At 52.9% G+C, this 18,921-nt stretch overlaps 1 protein-coding gene across 1 annotated transcript; it reads right to left on the bottom strand.

The window, feature by feature from the left end:
- Positions 1–6,216: 6,216 nt before the first annotated feature.
- TMEM275 (transmembrane protein 275) lies at positions 6,217–7,339 on the bottom strand. The gene is made up of 2 exons (XM_054448735.2): positions 7,203–7,339; positions 6,217–6,911 (listed from the first exon to the last, which is right to left on the bottom strand). Exon 2 carries the CDS (start codon positions 6,822–6,824, stop codon positions 6,294–6,296), a length of 531 nt encoding a protein of 176 aa, XP_054304710.1. The 5' UTR covers positions 6,825–6,911; positions 7,203–7,339; the 3' UTR covers positions 6,217–6,293.
- Between the last annotated feature and the right edge of the window lie 11,582 nt (positions 7,340–18,921).

Below are 18,921 nucleotides of genomic sequence, written 5' to 3'. Positions count from 1 at the left end.
CAGCTCCTCCCTGGCTTGGCCCCCACCCCCGCCCTTGGTGCCTCCCTAGGTGAGCCTGGAGGCTGGTGGGCCCTGCAGCGGGAGGGCACCCAGGCTGAACCCTGGGGATGGCAGAAATTAAGTTGGTCAGTGTGCCCTGGGGAGGGACTGTGCTGTCCTTAGCCCTCACCTACCACACCTTCACACGGTGCAGACTCCAGGAACATACTGGGGCCTCGGGGACTTCCCAAGCAGCTGCCTCATGCTCCTATGTCTTGGCCGCTGTCAACCTGAGGCCCTGCTGGAGCCGCCTTGAGCCTGATTCACCTTTTCTCGCCTGTTTGGAGCAAGCAGCCAAAGTGAGCTCCCAGAGGGAGGGGCTTCTCTTCCGGCTAGGGCACGGGTTGGGGGCATGGGGCCCTCAGTCTGGCCTGGTTCCACCCCTCGCATGGAATGTCCCTCCTTATGTTCCTGGAAAGCTAGCAAGGGGTGGAGCCCAGACTGTGGAGCAGAAGGGAGTCGGAAGTGCAGATGAAGGGGCAGCCAGTCGGGAGGCTCCCCAGATGGACAGGCAGGCAGAAGAGGCCCCGCCCCCACAGCTGTGGGGATACCTTGAGAAGGTTCCTAGCTGCCCTTCTTCCCTCGTGTCCTGGGCAGCCTAGAACCGGCCTTTCTCTGCCTTTCCTCTCAGGGGTCCAAGGTCGAGGAGTTTCTGGACCATTTGGAGACCCAGAATTCCTTCTCTCCCCAACAAAAGTGGTTCCAGGAATTACTTCCTTCTCAGACTAAAGCTTGGCCTGACACAAGAGCCTCTTCTGGAAGGTCCTTAACTCATTGGGGTGTTGGAAGAGCAAGTCTTAGGGATCAAGGCCAGTTTGTGACCATGATAAAAGCTCAGTTGTTGTCCAGGGTCAGGATTCAATGCATATGGATCAGGGTCAGAGTTCAGGTTGGCACCAGATTCAGGGTCAGGCTCAGTGATCAGAGTCAGAGTTCAGTGTATGGACCAGGGTCAGCGCTATCTGTTCCCAGGGTCAGGGCTCAGTCTATGGCCAGAATAAGGGCTAATGTGTGTCCGTGATCAGTCTGTGTGCAGTCAGGGTTCACTATATGGTAATGGTCAGGGTTTAGTCTATGGACTGGGGTCAGAGCTCAGTCTGGGATCAAGGTCAGTGTTTGATGAATGGACAGGCAGGGTCAAAACTCAGAGTGTGACTAGGGTCAAGTTCAGTCTATGATTAAGGTCAGGACACAGTATGGACTGGGGTGAGGGCTCAGTCTAACATCAAGGTCAGGGTTTAGTCTATAAGCAGACTCAGAACTTATCTGTGACCTTGATAAAGGCTAACTAAGTTTCTGTCCAAGATCCAGGCGCTCTCTGTAATAAGGTCAGGTTCCAGGGTTGGATGGGTCACTTAGTAAATCTGAGTGACCTAACTGCCCCTCTTCCCCCATTTCTTAGGGCCTTGGACCTCAGAAGACGAAAAGGCAAAATTGTGCAGTCTGGTTGGGCTGAGTGGTGTCTATCTCCTGCCATGTGCCCGGGGTGCCCTCTGGTGGCAGTCCCCAACAGTGCCGATTTCCTCAGGCTTGGTCCCTCCATCTGGCCATATCCTGCTTTGGGGAGCCTGGCCCTTAGGCTGGTCCTTTGGCGCCGATCTAGTCAACCCTTCCTTCTCGTGCCATCCCACCTCCCCACAGAGAAATAGAAAACTGTGCAATTGGTTAGGGGAACTCCCAGACATATGAGATCTTCTCCCTTCCTGCCCAGACTTAGGCATCTTGACAAACCCGTATTACTGGGGACCTGGAATCTCAGCTGTGCGATGAGATCCACACCTTTTCCTTCCTCCTTCAGTCCAGACGTGCTTATTGAGCACCTACCTTGTGCCAGGTGGGCACCGAGGGTACAGCTGTGAACAAGTCAGAAGTTCTGGCCTCTTGGTGCTCACATTCCACTTCTCCCTAATCCCCCACTCCTAGTCCACAGCTCTCATCAGGAAGGCTCCTGGCATCAGAGAAGGCCGAGTGGGATTCAGAAGTCAGCAGTGTGGGCTCCCTGCTCCCCCAGAGTCTGTGGTTAGACTATTCTAGCTTCTGGGTTCTCTGTCTTCCTGTCTCCTCGGAGTTTCACCACCACCCACATGCCGACAGCTTCTACGTCTCCATCCCAGTGCCTGCTCTTCCAGAACTCAGAGCTGTGGCTCCAGCTCCTGTGGGACAGTCCCTCTGGGCTAACAGGTCTTTTGCCTTACCAGGATGTCCCTTTTTTCCCAAAACCAGATCCTCCACCATACATTCTGGTGCTCAAACCAAAATTTTAGAACTTCCTCAGGATTATTCTCTTTCATGTCCCCAAAACACTCCCCCAGGAGGTGCAGAATCTGTCCACTCCAAGCAACCACCCTAGTCCCAGCGCCTGTATGTCTCACTGCCGTGACCTCCTAGCCTGCCCCTCCTAGCCTTGCTTTCCCTCTTTCCCCTTGCCACTCTGTTACTTCCACACAGCAGGTGGAGCAGTCTTTACCATCATAAATCAGATCATGTCACTTCCCTGCTTAAAACCCTCCAGTGGCTCCCATCTCACCAAGAATCAAATCCCAACTCCTCACCCGGGCTTACTAAGCCCTCCATGAGCTGAGCAATACCCCCTCCCCGCCTCTCCAGCTTCATCTTCCACCTCTGTCTCAACAGCCTTTATTTCTTGTTCTGACACACGAAGGCCAGTTCATTCTCACCTTTAGGGCTTTGCACTGGCTGTTTCCTGAGCTTGAAATGTTCCTGCTCTAGACCTTTGTATGGCTGACTCACCATTCAGAGCTCAGCTTAAATGCCACCTCTCAGAGAAGAACCCCCAACCATCCGACAAGTGCCCCTATCTATCACAACATCCTATTGTAATTTTCTGTGTAGTGCTGTTCAGTAGCTAAGCTTTTTTGGTCTCATTTGCTCACTTATTTAATTCTTTATTGTCTGTCTCCTCCAAATAGAATGTGAGCTCCCTGAGAGCTTGTTCATCATTATATTCCCACATAGCAGGGAACGTAGCAGGGCTCAGGAATTCTTAAATTAATTAGTAAAAAAAAAAAAAAAAAAACGATTCTAAGGCCGGGCACAGTGGCTCACACTTATAATCCCAGCACTTTGGGAGGCCCAGGTGAGAGGACTGCTTGAGCCCAGGGGTTCAAGATCAGCCTGGGCAACATAGTGAGACCCTGTATCTACAAAAAATACAAAAAATTAGCCGGGCATGGTGGGGTGTGCCGGTAGTCCCAGCTACTTGGGAGGCTGAGGTGGGAAGATCACTTGAGCCTGGGAGGTTGAGGCTGCAGTGAGCTGCGATTGTGCCACTGCACACCAGCCTTGGCAACAGAGAGAGATCCTATCTCAAGATAATAATAAAAAGAGGTTCTAAGTGGCTGCCCTCATTTCTCCTAGAGGGAGAAGCATGGGGGAAACCTCATTTCCCTTAATGAGCTCCCTTGTCCGGGCCAGCAGTAGTTTCCCCGGGGAGACAGGGGCCACTCACCACGTGTAGCACCCTAGAGCCCCCCGACCCCCAGGCCCTGGGGAGTACCCCTCCTTTAGAAGGACCAGCTCTGTGTCCTCTACCACAGTCCCTGTGCCTCTGAGGATAGGCCCTAGTGCCTCAATTCTTAGGCTTTCAGGGCCTAGGGTGGGAGTGGAAGGTTTTACCCTCCTTCCAGGGCCGGTCTGCCGCATCCCTGCAGGAACTACTGGTCCCTGCTCAAATTCCCCAAGGTCAGGGAGCTTGATGCTTCTGTGCTGTCAGAATCGTGTCCTCTCCTCAACAGAAACCTGCCTCCCAGAGGCCCTTTCAGGGCCTGGAGCCTGCCTGGGAGGGGCCTGCAGAGGTGTGAGACAGAGCACACCCTCCAGCCTCACCATGTGTAGGAGAGTGGGGCTTCCCTAGGGCCTTGCTGGCCATATTGCCCTAGAGGGGCCTGTCCCTGGGTGTCACCCAGGGAAGGGGTGTGAAGTGAGGAGTCCCCATGGTGGCAGACTGGAGCTGATGGGAAGGTGAGCCCTGGGGCACTGGATGTGGAAAATCTCTTCTGGTGTGCCCGTGGAGGAAGCGGGGCAGAGAAAAGACAAATGATGACCTTCAGCTGGGTGTGTAAGTGGAAGGGACTCCGGGGAGCCAATGTCCCACGTTCCCTGATCCATTCTACCCACACCATTGATCCATGTCCCACTGCCCTGAGTTCTTATCGTAGGCTCACTCTTCCTCTGCAGCAGCCAGGCTTGCAGAACAGGATCTGGAAGTCTTGTGGGGGAAGAGGAAAGAGAATTTAATTCCAGGCATCTAACAACAGGTGGGAGAGGGGTTTGGCTGAGGCTAGCATTGCAGGGCTAGAATCCTAAAGTGGTAGGAGATGGGTAGTTCCGACCACACCCCAAGGCTGCATCAGCGGTGGCCCCTCTCACCTACTGCTCTACCACAGCAGCAGGTGGCATCTGAAGCTGCAGACCAATGCACCAGAAGAGACAGGACTGGAGCCTGGGGAAGTAGCCTTCCTTACACACATACAGGGTAGGGTTGGGGAGCTCAGAGAATAGGTCATCAGCTGTAGGTACTGGGTGCTTCAAAGGTTAAGGCCCATTGACACGTGCAAATTAATAGAGGTGGCCTGCTCAGCACCTGCTCAGGCAGATTTGCTCTTCTCTAGGTCAGTGGGAGAGGGAGACAGCAGGAGAGGCAGAGGCGGAGATGGCGCCAGAGGAAGGAAGAGCCCAGGGCTGCTGGGAAGTGTCTGGGTCATGGCAGAGTAGTAGCAAAGCCTGTCTTGGAAAGAGAAAGGGAGGCTGGTGATGAAGCCAGGAGTGGCTGGGCAGGGAGTCATAGCCAGCCGGGGGCAGTGGGTCAGCATGTGCCCCAGTCACTGCTTGCCTACGTACCTGCATGGAGATGAAGGGCTGGCCCAGAGTTGCAGTGTCTCCTTCTCAGTCCCCTGACCCCTTTTCATTTTTGCAAGGCAGCCCCTATTCCTCTACTTGGCCCCCTCACCTACCCCCTCACCTGGACGAACCACAGGCTGGGCCCAAACTCGGCAAGTCCAGCTAGCCTGGGCAGTGTCTAGGCTTTGCACAGCCCCCTGGAGCGCTTCTCCCCTCACCCTGCTCAGTGACCACGCCCTCAACCACTACTGCTGCCCTCACACCTCCACATGCATGTGTGATGTCAGACTGTTACCCAAACGCTGCCACTCCCCACCTCTTACAGGAGCCAGGCAATCCACCCACAGTCACACTCCTATGTTCATCCAGTCCCCCAATCTGACACATCTGTTCCCACATTCATGGGCACACAGTCTTAGATACAGTCTTCTAGGTGTCCAGGAGGGGCTGGTACCAGGATGCTCGGGCACTCAGCCACAGGCTGGGAGGGCCCCAGGACCCAGGGTGCTTAGCCAGAGGCCCCACAGCCACCCCCCACTCCAGGCCTGCACTGTCACAGAGGACTGACTCCAAAGGTACTTTATTGAGGAGTAAGGCACTGCAGGAATGCATGGTGTGGCACAGTCAGGGTGGCTGGGGGCCAGCATTGCTGGCAGTGCAAGTCACACTAGGACTTTCAGGGCTGCAGAAGCCCCCTCACCACTCACCTCTGTCAGGGCCCCAGTCTCAACTACTCCTGCTCCTAGTCAGACAGAAAGGGTGGGGAGTGCTCACCCCGGCCCTACTTCTAGGGACCATCCTGGCTCAAGTCAGGGCCACGGCTTCTCAGCCAAATGAATCCCAAAGGTCATGCTGGGGTAGAAACAAGGAAGGTGGGGAGGGGTAGGAGAGGGGGGCTGGAAGCCTTTCACGGTGTGTGCAAGGACAGAGACAGCCCAGGCTGACATTCAACCCTTCTCCCTCTCTTCCTCCCACCTCACTGGGGGGACTGGCACTGCTGGTGGTTAGCCCCTTCAGGGTGGGTGCTCCTTGGTTCACAGTGCCCAAATGCCAGGGAGAGGGTGGCAGTGTCAGGGTTCCAGGGTCCAGGGGCCTACTTTCAGCAAGCTGGATGGGTAAGGTTTACTAGGGACCAGAGACCCCACCTAAGGGGCCAAGGCTCTGCTGCTCCCTTCTTTGGGGTGTGACCCCTGACACCATCACCACATTCTACCCAGGAGTTTGGGAGATGGAAAAGATGAGGCCACCTGCGCCCAGCACCAGACCCTTGTAAAAAACAAAGGAAGGAAGGAAGACAAGGTTTTCTTTTTTCTTTCTTTCTTTTTCCCCCTTAAATGGCACTGAAGGAAGGGGAATGAATCTGGACAGCGGAGTCACGGCGGGGCCCTGATCCGCTAGGGGGCGGCCCGCTCCCGGGGTGGGTTGAGCTGGACTCCTGAGTGCAGCGCGCAGACGGCCGCGGGCGCCGGGGCCTCCAAGGCGAGGGGGCTGGGGCCGGGGCTGGAGCGGCCGGAGGATGCGGCGGAGACGGCAGGGCTGAGCTGCACGGCCGTGGTGTCCTGTGCCGTGGGCTCGCTGCTTTCCATCTCCAGCGCCACGGGCCCGGCGCGGCCGCCACCCTGGCCCGGGCCCGCCGCGGCCGCCGAGCGCTCACGGGGCGCGGGGCCCCGGCGGCTACACACGCAGCAGGCCGCGAAGAAGCCGAGCGCCAGCACCAGCAGCGCCGGCCCCACGACGAGCAGCGCATTGTGCCCGGGCAGGAAGGAAGCGAAGGCGCCTGCCAGCGTCACGTTCACGCCCGCCAGCAGCGCGCACAGACCGCAGGCGCAGCACAGCGCCGGCGACGGCAGGCCCGGTCCCCGGCCCCGGGCGCGTTCCGCGGGCGCCGGGACCGGTGGCCCCTCGCTCTTTTCTGCCGGCGGCATCGGCCTGTGCACGCCAGGCACGCATCAAGCTCCCTTCTGCCGCCGGCTCAGAACAGCCCAAATGCCAGGAGCCTCCTCACGCTCGTCCTGTGGGCACACAGCAAGAGGGCGGCGTCAGCAGGGTATCTTGATCTCCAATCCTAGGCTCCGTCTGTAGCTACACTGAGCGCCTGGGTGGGCAGAGGTCATCTTGGCCAGCCCCCTGCCTCTGCCTCTGGGAAGCAACAAACCATCCCGTATGTGAAGAGTCGACTTGTTGTTTCCCCATCTAGTTCCGGGGGTCCCTCGTGGCCAATCTTGCCATCCTCCCTCTCTCTTCACTTTTTTGTCCTCCAAGCAGACGCTGCCCCTCCAACCCCTCTCCTCCAGGAAGCCTACCTGAACTCATTTGAGTGAGATAATGGCTGGAAAGTGCTCAGCACAGTGTCCAGTTCAGCTTAGGTGCTCATCACATGATAATCATCGTCGTCAGTAGTCCTAACTAGCAGGCAAATGGCAGCTCTTGGGATTTAGGCAACTCACTCCCTCAAGTGGAAGAGGCCTTGGAAATCATCTGACCTTGCCCCCACCCCCACCCCCTTATTCAGATGAAGAAACCGAGGCTCCCAGAGGCCTAGCAGTTTCTCCAAGATCCAGAACCGGGACCCAAATGACCATGCCACTTGGCCTCAGCATCCCCACCCTAGGCTCCGGTAGGCATAGCAATGACACTGACTCTCCTGAACATCAGATGAGGCCCTGGAGTGAGTGGCCACGTGAGAGTGAGGAGCTCCTGATGGTTCAGACGGTCAGTGAGAGGGCACAGTCCCCACATCGGCTGGCTTGGGCTGGAGCAGATCTAAGGCACCAGGGCCCTTTCTAGACTGGGCATTCTATTAAATTCCCATCCTACCTCCATTCCACTCCCCATTGTTCTACCGTTGAACCTGGATTCAAAAGCCTAATTGCTGGATGCTAGAATTCCTTTCTAGGATTCTCTAGATGTCTCTGGTTCTGGGATCTATCACTGGATTCTAGAATTCTGGAAATGCATGCAGAAACAAGAGTAATAAAATTAGAGTCTAGGGATTTATGATTTCTATTTGAGAATTCTGTTCTATAATGCATAAGATCATAGTTGGTACAAAGGCCCTCAAAGGACGAGATCTTAGCTAGTGAGCTGTGTTAGAATTGTGGGGAAAAAATGCCAGAAAAGGGTCCTGGATGGGGATGAAAGGGAAGTAATCAGATGGTACCGCGGGTCTGAGGGGAGCAGGCTGGGTGAGGAGCAGTGAGTGAGTGCGACCTTCACAGGGGGCGTGACTCTCCTGCTTCCGTCTTCTCTCCTGTAACGTGGGGCTAATTATAGAACCCACCTCATAGGGTACAGTGATAATTAAATACTTTAAGCTAAATAAAGCGCTTAGAACAGTGAGTATTTAATAAATGTTAACCATGCCCTTGTAGTGCTGGTTGACAGAGAAGGGAGCCATGAAGTCTCAAATCTGGGAGGTTGGTCATGTTGGTTTTGGAAACAGAAAAGTTGGGCTGTCTCCCAGGTGGAGGTACCTTTCTGAGTGTCCAAACCCTATACCCAGTGGAGTTGGAGAAAGCTTGATGACTGAGTGAAAATGAGGGCTAGTGTCAGATCCTTCACTTGCGACACACAGGATGCGCAGTTCAGAGGACTTGAAAGGCCACCTCCAGGCCTGTCCAGAGCTGATGACTCCAGGGCTTCCTCTCCTGGCACCATGCTGAGAGGTGGCAGCTCTACTGAGACTTCAGCCAGAATCACCTTGTTGCTGTACCAAGCTGGCAGGAAGTCAGAAATCCCCAAATCTTAGCAAAGAAAGCACATGTTGACCCTTGAGGGCATCTACAGACCACAGATTCCTGAGGAAGCTCCTCATCTGCATGAACATGTGCTCTCTAACCTGCTGCTGATGGTTCTGCCAGGCAGGGATAGCAACCACTAAAAGGGTACAGCAGTTTACAGTTTGCAAAGCACTTTTACATCTATGATATCACAATCTACTACTGCTTGATGCCTATTAATAGCTATATTTTGGCTGGGCGTGGTGGCTCACACCTGTAATCCCAGAACTTTGGGAGGCTGAGGCAGGCAGATCGGCTGAGCTTGGGAGTTTGTGACCAGCCTGGGCAACATGGCAAAACCCTGCATCTATTTATTTTTTTTAATGAATAAAAAGAATAAAAAAAATTTTTTTTAATAGCCACATTTTGCAACTGAGGAGACTGAGGCTCAGAGAGGGAAGTGGATTGGGGCTCTGGTGGCTGGACTAAAAGGAAGAATAGACATTCTGAGACCAGAGTCAGAAAACAGATGAGCTGGCTCACACCCCACACAATCTTGCTTAATTTTAAAGAGAAGGATTTGATCCCCAGGAGGGGCTGTGAGATTCCCAAATCTTCCCCTTTCAAGCCTCTCCCGAACCTCATTCATCAACATCTGACATTATCTGAAAAAGGCAGGGGTTCCCTTCCTGTGGGGAGGGCTCAGTATGAGGGTGCCCCGATGGAGAGGAGGGAGTCTGGCTCACCTCACTTCACATCAGTCTCCTGGAAGCTGACATTGGATGAGGGTCAGGAAGGCCCTGCAGGCTGGAGAGTCCAGGGATCTTGCTTCTCTTTTATTTTTTTGAGATAGAGTCTTGCACTGTCACTTGGGCTGGAGTGCAGTGGCGCAGTCACAGCTCACTGCAACCTCCGACTCCTGGGTTCAAGTGATTCTCTTGCCTCAGCCTACTGAGTAGCTGGGATTACAGGCACCCAACACCACGGCGAGATAATATTTTTTTTTTTTTTTTTTTTTTTAGTAGAGATGGGGTTTCACCATGTTGGCCAGGTTGGTCTCGAGCTCCTGACCTCGTGATCACCTGCCTCAGCCTCCCAAAGTGCTGGGATTACAGGTGTGAGCCACTGCACCCGGCCAAGATCTTGCTTCTTTTCCCATACAGGGAAGACTCTCCTTTGCCTTTGGGTTTTAGCAGTTTTACCGTGATGTGCCTAAGTGAGTTTTTCTTTGTATTTATCCTTCTTTGTAGATATTTGCTTTGTAGGTATCCTTCCTGGTGCTTCTATAATCTGTGGCTGCATCATATTGCCCCACAGTTCAGAAAACATGTCAGCTCTTATCTTTTCCCCATTCTCTTTCTCCTCTCCTTCTGGGACCTTTATTGCTTGTATGTTCAGCCATTTGCTATTGCCCCACATGTCTCTTTTACACTTTATTCTATATTTTCTAGCCTTTTCCTTCCTTCATTCTCTCTGTTTCAGTCTGGATATTTTTCTACTATCTAGTTTACTAATCCTATTTTCACATGTGTCTTTTCTGCTGCTAAATTCATCAATGGGGTTATTGATTTCATTTGTTATAACTTTTCAGTTCTGGAATTTCCACTAGATCCTTTTTCATAGATTCCAGTTTTCTATTGAAAGATTCCCTTGTTATTAATTTTCTTGAACATATTAAACCTTCTAGAGTCCATATCTGAAAACTCCAACATCTGGATCTCCAGTGGGCTTGTTTCTATTGTCTGTTTTATTGCTCTTGTCTGTTTTATTGCTTTTGTTCATTTGGTCTTATCTCCTGAAATGCCAGATAATTTTTTATTGAATGTCCAACATTGTGTATAAAAAATTATAGAGCTAGCATGAGGCTCTGAATGATACTATCTTTCTCCAGAGGGGATTTGCTTTTGCTTCTGACAGGCACCTAAAGAAGGACAGGCCACTTTAACCCAATCTAGGATTATACTGATTGGAAACTTTGTTCCAGTCTTTCTGAGTCTAGTCTATATCTGGTTAGCCATTATTCCTAGTGTTGCTTTGGTCTTCCCAATAAAAACTGTAGGTGTTTAATAGTACTCTTTCCCTTTTTAGGCCCCAAATTCAAATTTGACTCCCCAGTCTCATGACCACTGCGTCCTACAAACTGGAAAATGCCTTTAGGGAAAAATCAAAATCTAGTATTACTTCTCTCCACAATCTTGGCCCCCTCAAGTCCTTACTGCCTTGGTAGCTCTCCCATGCCTTTAAACAGATTTCTTAAATGCTTAATCCAGCTTTTAAAGTTATCCTCAGCAGGTAAATTGGTCTGATAGAAGCTAGTCTACTTTAGCCAGAAACAGAAGTCTAGATGATAATCTGAAATTAGCACGTTTAGATCTACAACTAAGTTATGCTATGCTAAGCACTTACAATAATATCTAATTTAATTTTTACAACATAAGATTAAGTATTACTTTTACATCTCCATTTTGCAGATGAGGAAACTGAGACAGAGAAAGATTAAGTAAACTCACCCCAAACCACTCAATTGCAGTGGTGGTGCCAGGATTTGAAATCTGGTGTACTGATCCAAAGCCTGAGCTCTCAACCTAGCACAGTGCTAGATTTGCTAAATGTCTGTTGAATGACTGAGGCACAGGGCACAGGCTCTTCTGAGGCCCTGTAGATAAGCTCCTGTAATTAGAACTTACACTGCTCAAATGTCAACCACAGAGGAAGACAGGTTTTCTCTGGTTCAAGGAAGGTAAAAATCACTTTGCTTCTTCCTTGGTTTAGCAAACTAGGTTCAACAGAAAATAATTCCAGCCCAGGGGCTGAGCTTCTAAGTGCTAATTGCTAATGAATGATTGATTCTTATCTGCTCCTGGGAGGCAGAATGACTATAAGACAAAAGGACCTCTGCCCTAGGCACAACAAGGACTAAGAACATGTGGGTGTTGGGCTTATTCCTGAGGTTGCCCTCCACCCTGGTTAATTGGGATCTGGGAGTGTGCAGGGGTGAGGTGTTGAGGCTGCTCAGCTGTCGTAATTCAATTTGCACCACCATTTCATCTGGTGGACTGTGGCCTCCCGCGGCTGCTGTTGCAGTGTTGGTTCTGTTTTGTTGTGGGTGTTCTGGCTAGCTCTGTTGTGGGGTGTCCTTGGCACTGTTCACTAAATTTTTCTGGTTTTCCACTCTACTGAGCACATGTTAAGATTGCACTTTCTGGCTGATTTGTGATTAGGTGGCACTGTGTGACGTTCTGGCCAGGGAATTGAGACACGTGCCACTTCCAGGCTGGCCTATTGGATTATGGAAGCAGGACTCTGAGTTGATGCTATTGCTCTCCCCAGTCCTCTAAGCCCCTTCTATTTCATTCCAAGTCCAGCCTTCAACCCCAGTGCCTGAGCAGGAGGGAGGGACATTGCTCTGACTCTTGAGTTGCGAGGACTGGAAGACCTTCACTTTAGTGAGTACTCCAAGCTGCTGACCCCATGGAGATCGTCTAGTTCAATCCCTAAATCTTCAGAAGCAGGAAACTGAAGCTTGGGGTAGAGGAGGTCTGTGGCCAAGCCAGACCAGAACCAGGCCCTTTCCCACCAAGCCAGGGCTCTGAACACTGCCATTCAGCTGCCATGACCCTGGCCAAGGAGTTCACCCTCCCTGCTGCCCTGCCTCTGACTAGGGAGGCCTCATGATCTCTACATGGGGAGTCCAGTTCACAAGCAATTCACCCGCCCTGCTGCCCTGCCTCTGACTAGGGAGGCCTCATGATCTCTACGTGGGGAGTCCAGTTCACAAGCAGTTTGGGGGAGGAGCAGACACTGGTTGGGCAGCCTAGGAGAGCTGGGGTCCCCCTCTCTGGGCCTTTGTTGTCTGAATGTGAAGGGAGGGGTATAATGAGGTTATTGTCCCCAAACTGAGGTCCCTCATCAATCAATCTGCTGCCCCACCCTCAACTACTTGAGGTTTGTAAAGGTGGAAATGAGGACCTGTTTAGAAATTACTGTCAGTGTATCAAAAGGTCTCATAAAATGGCACATTTATGTATATGTATACATATATGTATATATGGCACATTTATGTATAGGTATACATATAAATGTATATGGCTGTACCTGCTCATTGTACCAGATTATTTGCTTTAGGCTGGGATTCCGTTATTTCCCTGGGAAATCAGCTGCTGCACAGGGGTTCTGGTTGAGGGGGAGGGGCACTCGAGCAGCAACTCTCTGCTAGGCACTTTCCCTACATTAGCACATTTAACCTTCACTACAACCCTGTGAGCTGTTGCAGTCCTGCCCCCAGTTCACAGTGAGGACACCGAGGCTAAGAGGTGAAGGGACTTACTCTGGTTTACTCAGCTGCAATAGGGAAAGCTGGGATTCAAACCCAGTTTTGTCAGATTGAAAAGCTCATGTTTTTGGCTCATTAGAATTGCTGTTTACTGAAAGGTATAGAGATATTTGCTTATTTAAAAAATTTGGGCTCAAGGGGGTGGTCCTCAGTAGGTGAAGGCAAGAGCTCCTGGAGAGGGAGTCTCTGTCTGAAGTCCCTTCAGGTCAGCAGGTCAGCCTGTGCCCCCCTCTGCCCCCGACCCATGGTTCTGGGATGTTTGTGTTGCACAAGAGCAGTTGCTTGACTAGAGGTAGCTGCCAGGCCTCTTGGCTCCAGATTCCTGGTCCAAAGGCCCAAGAGCCTCTGGGTGTGGGGGCTTCAGTCCAGACATCAGCCAGGGACCCCAGCCCTCTGTCCTCCATGGGAGGCTGAGCCCCTCACTTGCTCAGTCTGAGCTCTTTACCGCTCACTATGAACTCCTCTGTTCCTTTTAGTCTTAGCCCTTCTGTTCCCTCTCAGTCCCTGGAAATCTGGGCCAGCCCTCTTCCCAGCACCCGCATCCTCAGGAACCTCCTACATCACTCTTACTCATTGCCGGCTGGGGCTTATTCACTACCTTGGGAGCTCTCAGCTTCTGCCAGCAGAATTCTGCATACCCAGAGCCCAAAGAGCTACCATCACCCTCACCCTAGCCAATCCATGGGCCTGTCCTCACCATAGACACATGCATATACATGCATACTCACACATGTGTGCCTGTGCGTGTGTGCACACGCACACACAAACAGTCTCCAAGCTGGAAACAAGGTTTGAGGATGAAGCCTGAAGGCGTGGCTTTCCAGCTCCTGTGTCTGATTCCTGGGATCTATCATCTTCCTCCCTGAGCCCATGTGCATGCACGAACACACACACACAGACACACACGCAGTGACCGGACATATCCAGAAATACAAACACAGATGCATAGATGCATTACACACAGAGAGTTGCAGACACAGGCCAACATATCACACACTGTCAGTTGCCTGCCTATCTGGTGGAGATGAGCTGCTGCCCTGGAGACTTCTCCTTGCCTGGAAGTGTGATGGTGGAGGGAAGGTACTTGAGAGCAGGAGCCCCTGGGAGAGGTGATGGGTGAACAGGAATTCCATTCTGGCTGCTCTGATGGCGCCTCCCCATTCACAATGGGTCTCCATGCTGGCAAAAGGCAAGCACTCACCATTCCCCTCACTGGGGCTCAGCTTTGCCATTGGTAAAGTGCGAGATTGATCTAGATGGTCTTTGCAGGCCCTGCAAGCTCTGGCTTCCAGCACAGCTGAGAGGCCCCAGTGGTGCAAGACTCTGAAGGCTTCTTTGAGTGATCACAGGTCTGTGTTGGTTAGACCAAGCCTTTGTAACAATCCAAAGATGCTCCCTTCCAGTCCTTCCTGGTGCTCTCGCACTTCCCCAACAGAATCCTCAGGCCACAGTCCCCAGCAGGGGTTATATAGGTGGCCAGACTGGGATCTCTAACCTCAGTCTGGGCCTCTGCCTCTACCCTAAGCAACTCAGCTGCCTGGATCCAGCCAGAGGGGTGGAGAGAGAGGACTTCACACTGGCAGGAGTGGAACTGCCCTTCCTGTCTGTCTCCTCCCCTCCAAGGCTCTGGAACTAGCTCCGCTTTCCTCTTCAGCCTGAGGAACTTCAGCATCTTTTGCCCAACGACCCAACCCCTCTGCCCTCTTAGTTTCTTGACTTCTCATCTCTAATGCTCAGTTCCTTCATTCCACTTCAGCTACACTTCCTCATACCTCATCACCTTCAGGACTTTATCACCCTTGTCATCACCCTGAGCTATTCCACCTCTGAGAAACCCTGACACCCTACTCTTGACTGTAACTCCACTGCTACCTCCATACAAACACGGGTACAGCACACTGTTCTAAGCCATATATATATACTTTTTTTTTGGAGATGGAGTCTTGCTCTGTTGTGCAGACTGGAGTGCAGTGGTGCAATCGGCCCACTGCAACCTCCGCCTCCCGGGTTCAAGCGATTCTTCTGCCTCAGCCTCCTGAGTACCTGGGACTACAGGTGCGCACCAACACACCTGGCTAATTTTTGTATTTTTAATAGAGATGGGGTTTCACCATGTTGGCCAGGATGGTCTCAATCTCCTGACCTCATGATCCACTGGCCTCAGCCTCCCAAAGTGCTGGGATTACAAGCATGAGCCACTGCGCCTGGCCGCCCTTTATATATATTAACTCATTTAAGCCCCATGACAACCCTTAGGTAGCACTTCCGCTGTTGCTAATTTATGGATTGGAAAACAGAGGCCTGAGAGGTTAGAAGAATCGCCTAAGGTCACAGACATCATGGTAATACAGGGCAGAGCTGTGATTCAAACCTAGGCTGTGTGTCTCCTAAATCTGTGCCCTTCATAACTCCACACTGCCTCTGGCTGTAACTGTTCTCTGATCTCATGCAATACCTGGAACTCTCCAGGTTTTCTCCACGATACTCTTGCTTCCACTTCTGTCTGCATCTATCCAAGAACCCAAACTGCCTTATTTCCATTACTCTCTTGTAACTTCATTTGTCCCTTTGTCCTTCTGCCAAAGCTGCCAGCAAAGCCTCAATTGCAACAGTCTGGCTTTCTGCCACCTCAAGTCTATGCCTAAACTGCTAAGCCTTGTAGGTGAAAAACCACAGCTGGGCGGCATGGGCCCTTTGTACATCCACATCCCTGGCATCACTGTGGTCCTTAAGGATTCTGGGAAACCTCCCACTTCCTAGTCTGAGCTCACTGGACTGTACCTCCCACTGGATGCACCTAAGAAGGCCTCTCCTATCTTGAAACAAAACCTTCCTTCAACCCCACAACTGCCTCCAGCTAACACTCTGTCCCTTTCTTGAAAGCACTGTCTACAGTACATATCTCACCTCCTTGTCAAGAGCCAATCCACTCCAGTCTGGTTTCTGCCCCATCACACCATAGACTCTGCTTTCACCAAGGCCACCAGCTGACTCCTTTTTGCTGAATTCCATGAACACTGTTCAACCCTTAGCTAACTTGACCTCTCCAGAGCTTGGGACCTACTGAAGCCTCCCTCCTGGAAACATACTCTTCCCCTGGGATACATTTCCCTCAATTTCATCTTCGCCCACAGAGCCCACAGACCCAGCCAGAAAATCTGGGCTTCATCCTCAGCTCGTCTCCCGAGGCGTCCCTCCACACATTTGCCATCTATCACTAAGCCCTGCAGACTCTCCCTGCCAAGCATCCCAGAATCCATCCCTTCCTCTCTAGTCTCACCACTGCCCCATCTCTCCTCCTAGGATCTTCATGGCTGCTGCCCAGCCCTGCCCCCCTCCCCACCCCCGCCTTGATTTTGCTCTTGCAGGGCTGACCTCACCAGGTGTGTGAGCTCCCTGTGCCTGAGCCCTGAGCCTACTTTCTCTTCCCCTGGCTGACCCCAGCTCTACCTTCAGAGTGCAGCTGGGATGCTGCTTCCTTCCTTCCTTCTTTCAGATTTCCAAAACTCTGCAAATCAGGGCTCTTATAAACTCCGGATACCCTCATGGTGCCATGACTCCTGTGTCCAGGTCTGCAGGCCCCAGCCATCTTCCTTGAGGGCCAAGATTATGTCCACCTTGTTTGTTGCAGTATCCCCAGCGGGGGGCGGGGGGAGGGGCGGTGCCTGCCTCTCCCCAGGTGAATAATATTGGTTAAATAAATGGCCCAGTGAATATTGGTTAAGTAAATGGTGGGGGAGGCACTGGTCAGAGGGGCGTTTTCTGCCCTCCTGGCTTCCCCTGTCTCTTGGATTTGAAGTTGCTCTGTGCGCTCTTCTCTCCCATCCCCTCCTCACTTTGGGCCTTGGGGAGGATGTGGAGGGGGCAGGTGAGATTCTAGGGCAGAGTCCTACCCAGTTCAGAGCAGGGCAGGGTCAGAGTGGAGCAGAGGAAGCCCCCGAGCCAGCGGCCAGTGCCTGCGGAGTGTCTCCCCTTCTCCTGCTCCCTATCTTTCTCAACCCTGTCCTCTCACGGCTACAGGTTCTTGACCACTTGTCTGGGCACTACTCCTGTCTCCCGGAGCTCAGGCTGGATGGAGTCTCTTCCCCCAGTTCAGGTAAGCGTCCCCTCCTCAGCCCCCTCCCGCCAGCGTCCCCCAGCTCCTTCACTTGCCTGAGCCGGTCCGTGGACACTCTCCTGCGGGTCCGACCCGGCTGACCCTTGAGCACCTTGGGTCAGCAGGAAGGAAGGATCCCGCGAGCGCAGGACCGTCAGGAGAGAGGCCGGGCCACCTCCTCCGCCGTCCGCTGACTTCTAGGGGCTAGGCCGGCGCACAGCAAGGGGGTTGGAGGTGGGGTCGCCCTCTCCCACGCGGCTGGGTTTCCAGGCGGTGTCCTGGGCCGAGCCGCTTGGAGATCCTAGATCAGCAGGTGGGTGGAAAAGGGCGCCCCGTCCTGGGCCCCCCGCCCCTGCGAGCAGGGCAGAGACGCGCAGACCCGCTCCCACTCCGCTCGGCTCCCTTGAAGCAGCCCCGGCGGCGGCAGCGGTGGGCTGGGAGGAGCCAGCGCGCTGGCCTGCGCGGGTCCCCAGCCGCCTCCCGCCACCCGGAACCCCTCTCCTTCAAGCGTTGACCGCCGACCCACAGCTCCCCTTCAACCCGGGGCGAGCGGGGTTCTTACATACACCTCCCCTCTCCGCTCCGTTCCGTCCTTCTCCCGTTCTCCTCTAGGCTTCACGGTCTGCAAACACCCTTGCAAATAACTCCTAGCCCACCCACACCGTCTCGTCCGCACTTTCGGAGAGCCAGGCACCGATATATTGCAACTCACTCTAGGGCAGGGGTACAAGTCGAACTGGCTCTGCCTTCAACTTCAAATGGATTCTTCTTTCTGGAGCGGGGCTGGAGCTGTGGGGCGGGGGAGGGGGGATTTTTCCAGGGATGGACTTGTTTTCAGCACCCCTTCCCCAATCAACCACCAATCCTGCACCCTAGAAAGGAGTGTGGACATGAGCCTGTCTAGGGAGTGACTCTATCTCCTGGTGGTGTGTGTAGGAGCTTTTTGGGATGAAGGCTGGGGAGGAAGTGCTGGGCAGCAGGTCCATCTCAAGGCTGGGCTGTGTGGGAGGGAAGACAGGTGTGCTGACTTTTCAGACCCTGGAGGAGTTCAGCTGAAAGAGCATCTCTCCAACCTCTGCCTTCATTCGTTTACTCATCCATTCATAAACCCTACCTGATGTGACTGTGTGCCAGGCAGCCTTCATGCTGACAGTGGCCCTGTGGGGGAGGGCTACCATATCCTGTCTTTGCATCTGGGGAAAGCCAGGCTCAAGGCCCCACAGCCTCTTGCCCCAGCCCCTGGGAACCAGAATGTGAGTTTTATCTCCAGACTCCAGCCCCAGCCTGTGCAGTCAGTCCTCGTCCAGGTTGGCCCAGCAGGCATGTGACTTCAAGGAATCTGCTTGGACCAAGTACTCCCCACCTTTAGATCACTTGTGTGTTCTCAGCACCCAGCCCAGGGCCTGGCACAGTCACAGTCAGAGTCCTGGTGTGAGAATGGCTATTGGAAAGAACTAATTTCATTTCTTGAACAGACCACTGGAAGAGCTTGGTTCAGGGACCTGTCCCTGTCTACGCCCCTGTCCCATGCTGAAATATTGGAGGGTTCTACTTCTCCCTAACGCTACCTACCATACCACCCATGCCAGCTAGGCCTGACCTCACCTTTTCTCGAAGTGTGAGGGGGAGAAGCTGCATGTCTCCACATTGACTACTCCTGTGACCACGGGGAGGGAGTGGGGAGGTTGAGGTTGGGGATGTACTTGAGCAAGATGTATTGGGATATTCACCTGGGCTGGAGGGAAGATGTTTCAGGAAGCCCACTGCAGGGAAAAAGAGGAACTAGAGTCCCAGGCTCAAGAATTTCCACTCAGTTTAAGGGTCTTTTGAAGCCTCACCCAGTTCTTCCCCAGTGGACATAGCTCTTGCTGTTG

The sequence above is a fragment of the Pongo pygmaeus genome, chromosome 1 (assembly GCF_028885625.2).
Source record: "Pongo pygmaeus isolate AG05252 chromosome 1, NHGRI_mPonPyg2-v2.0_pri, whole genome shotgun sequence".
NCBI lineage: Eukaryota > Metazoa > Chordata > Mammalia > Primates > Hominidae > Pongo > Pongo pygmaeus.
This window is presented reverse-complemented; position numbering and strand designations above follow the sequence as displayed.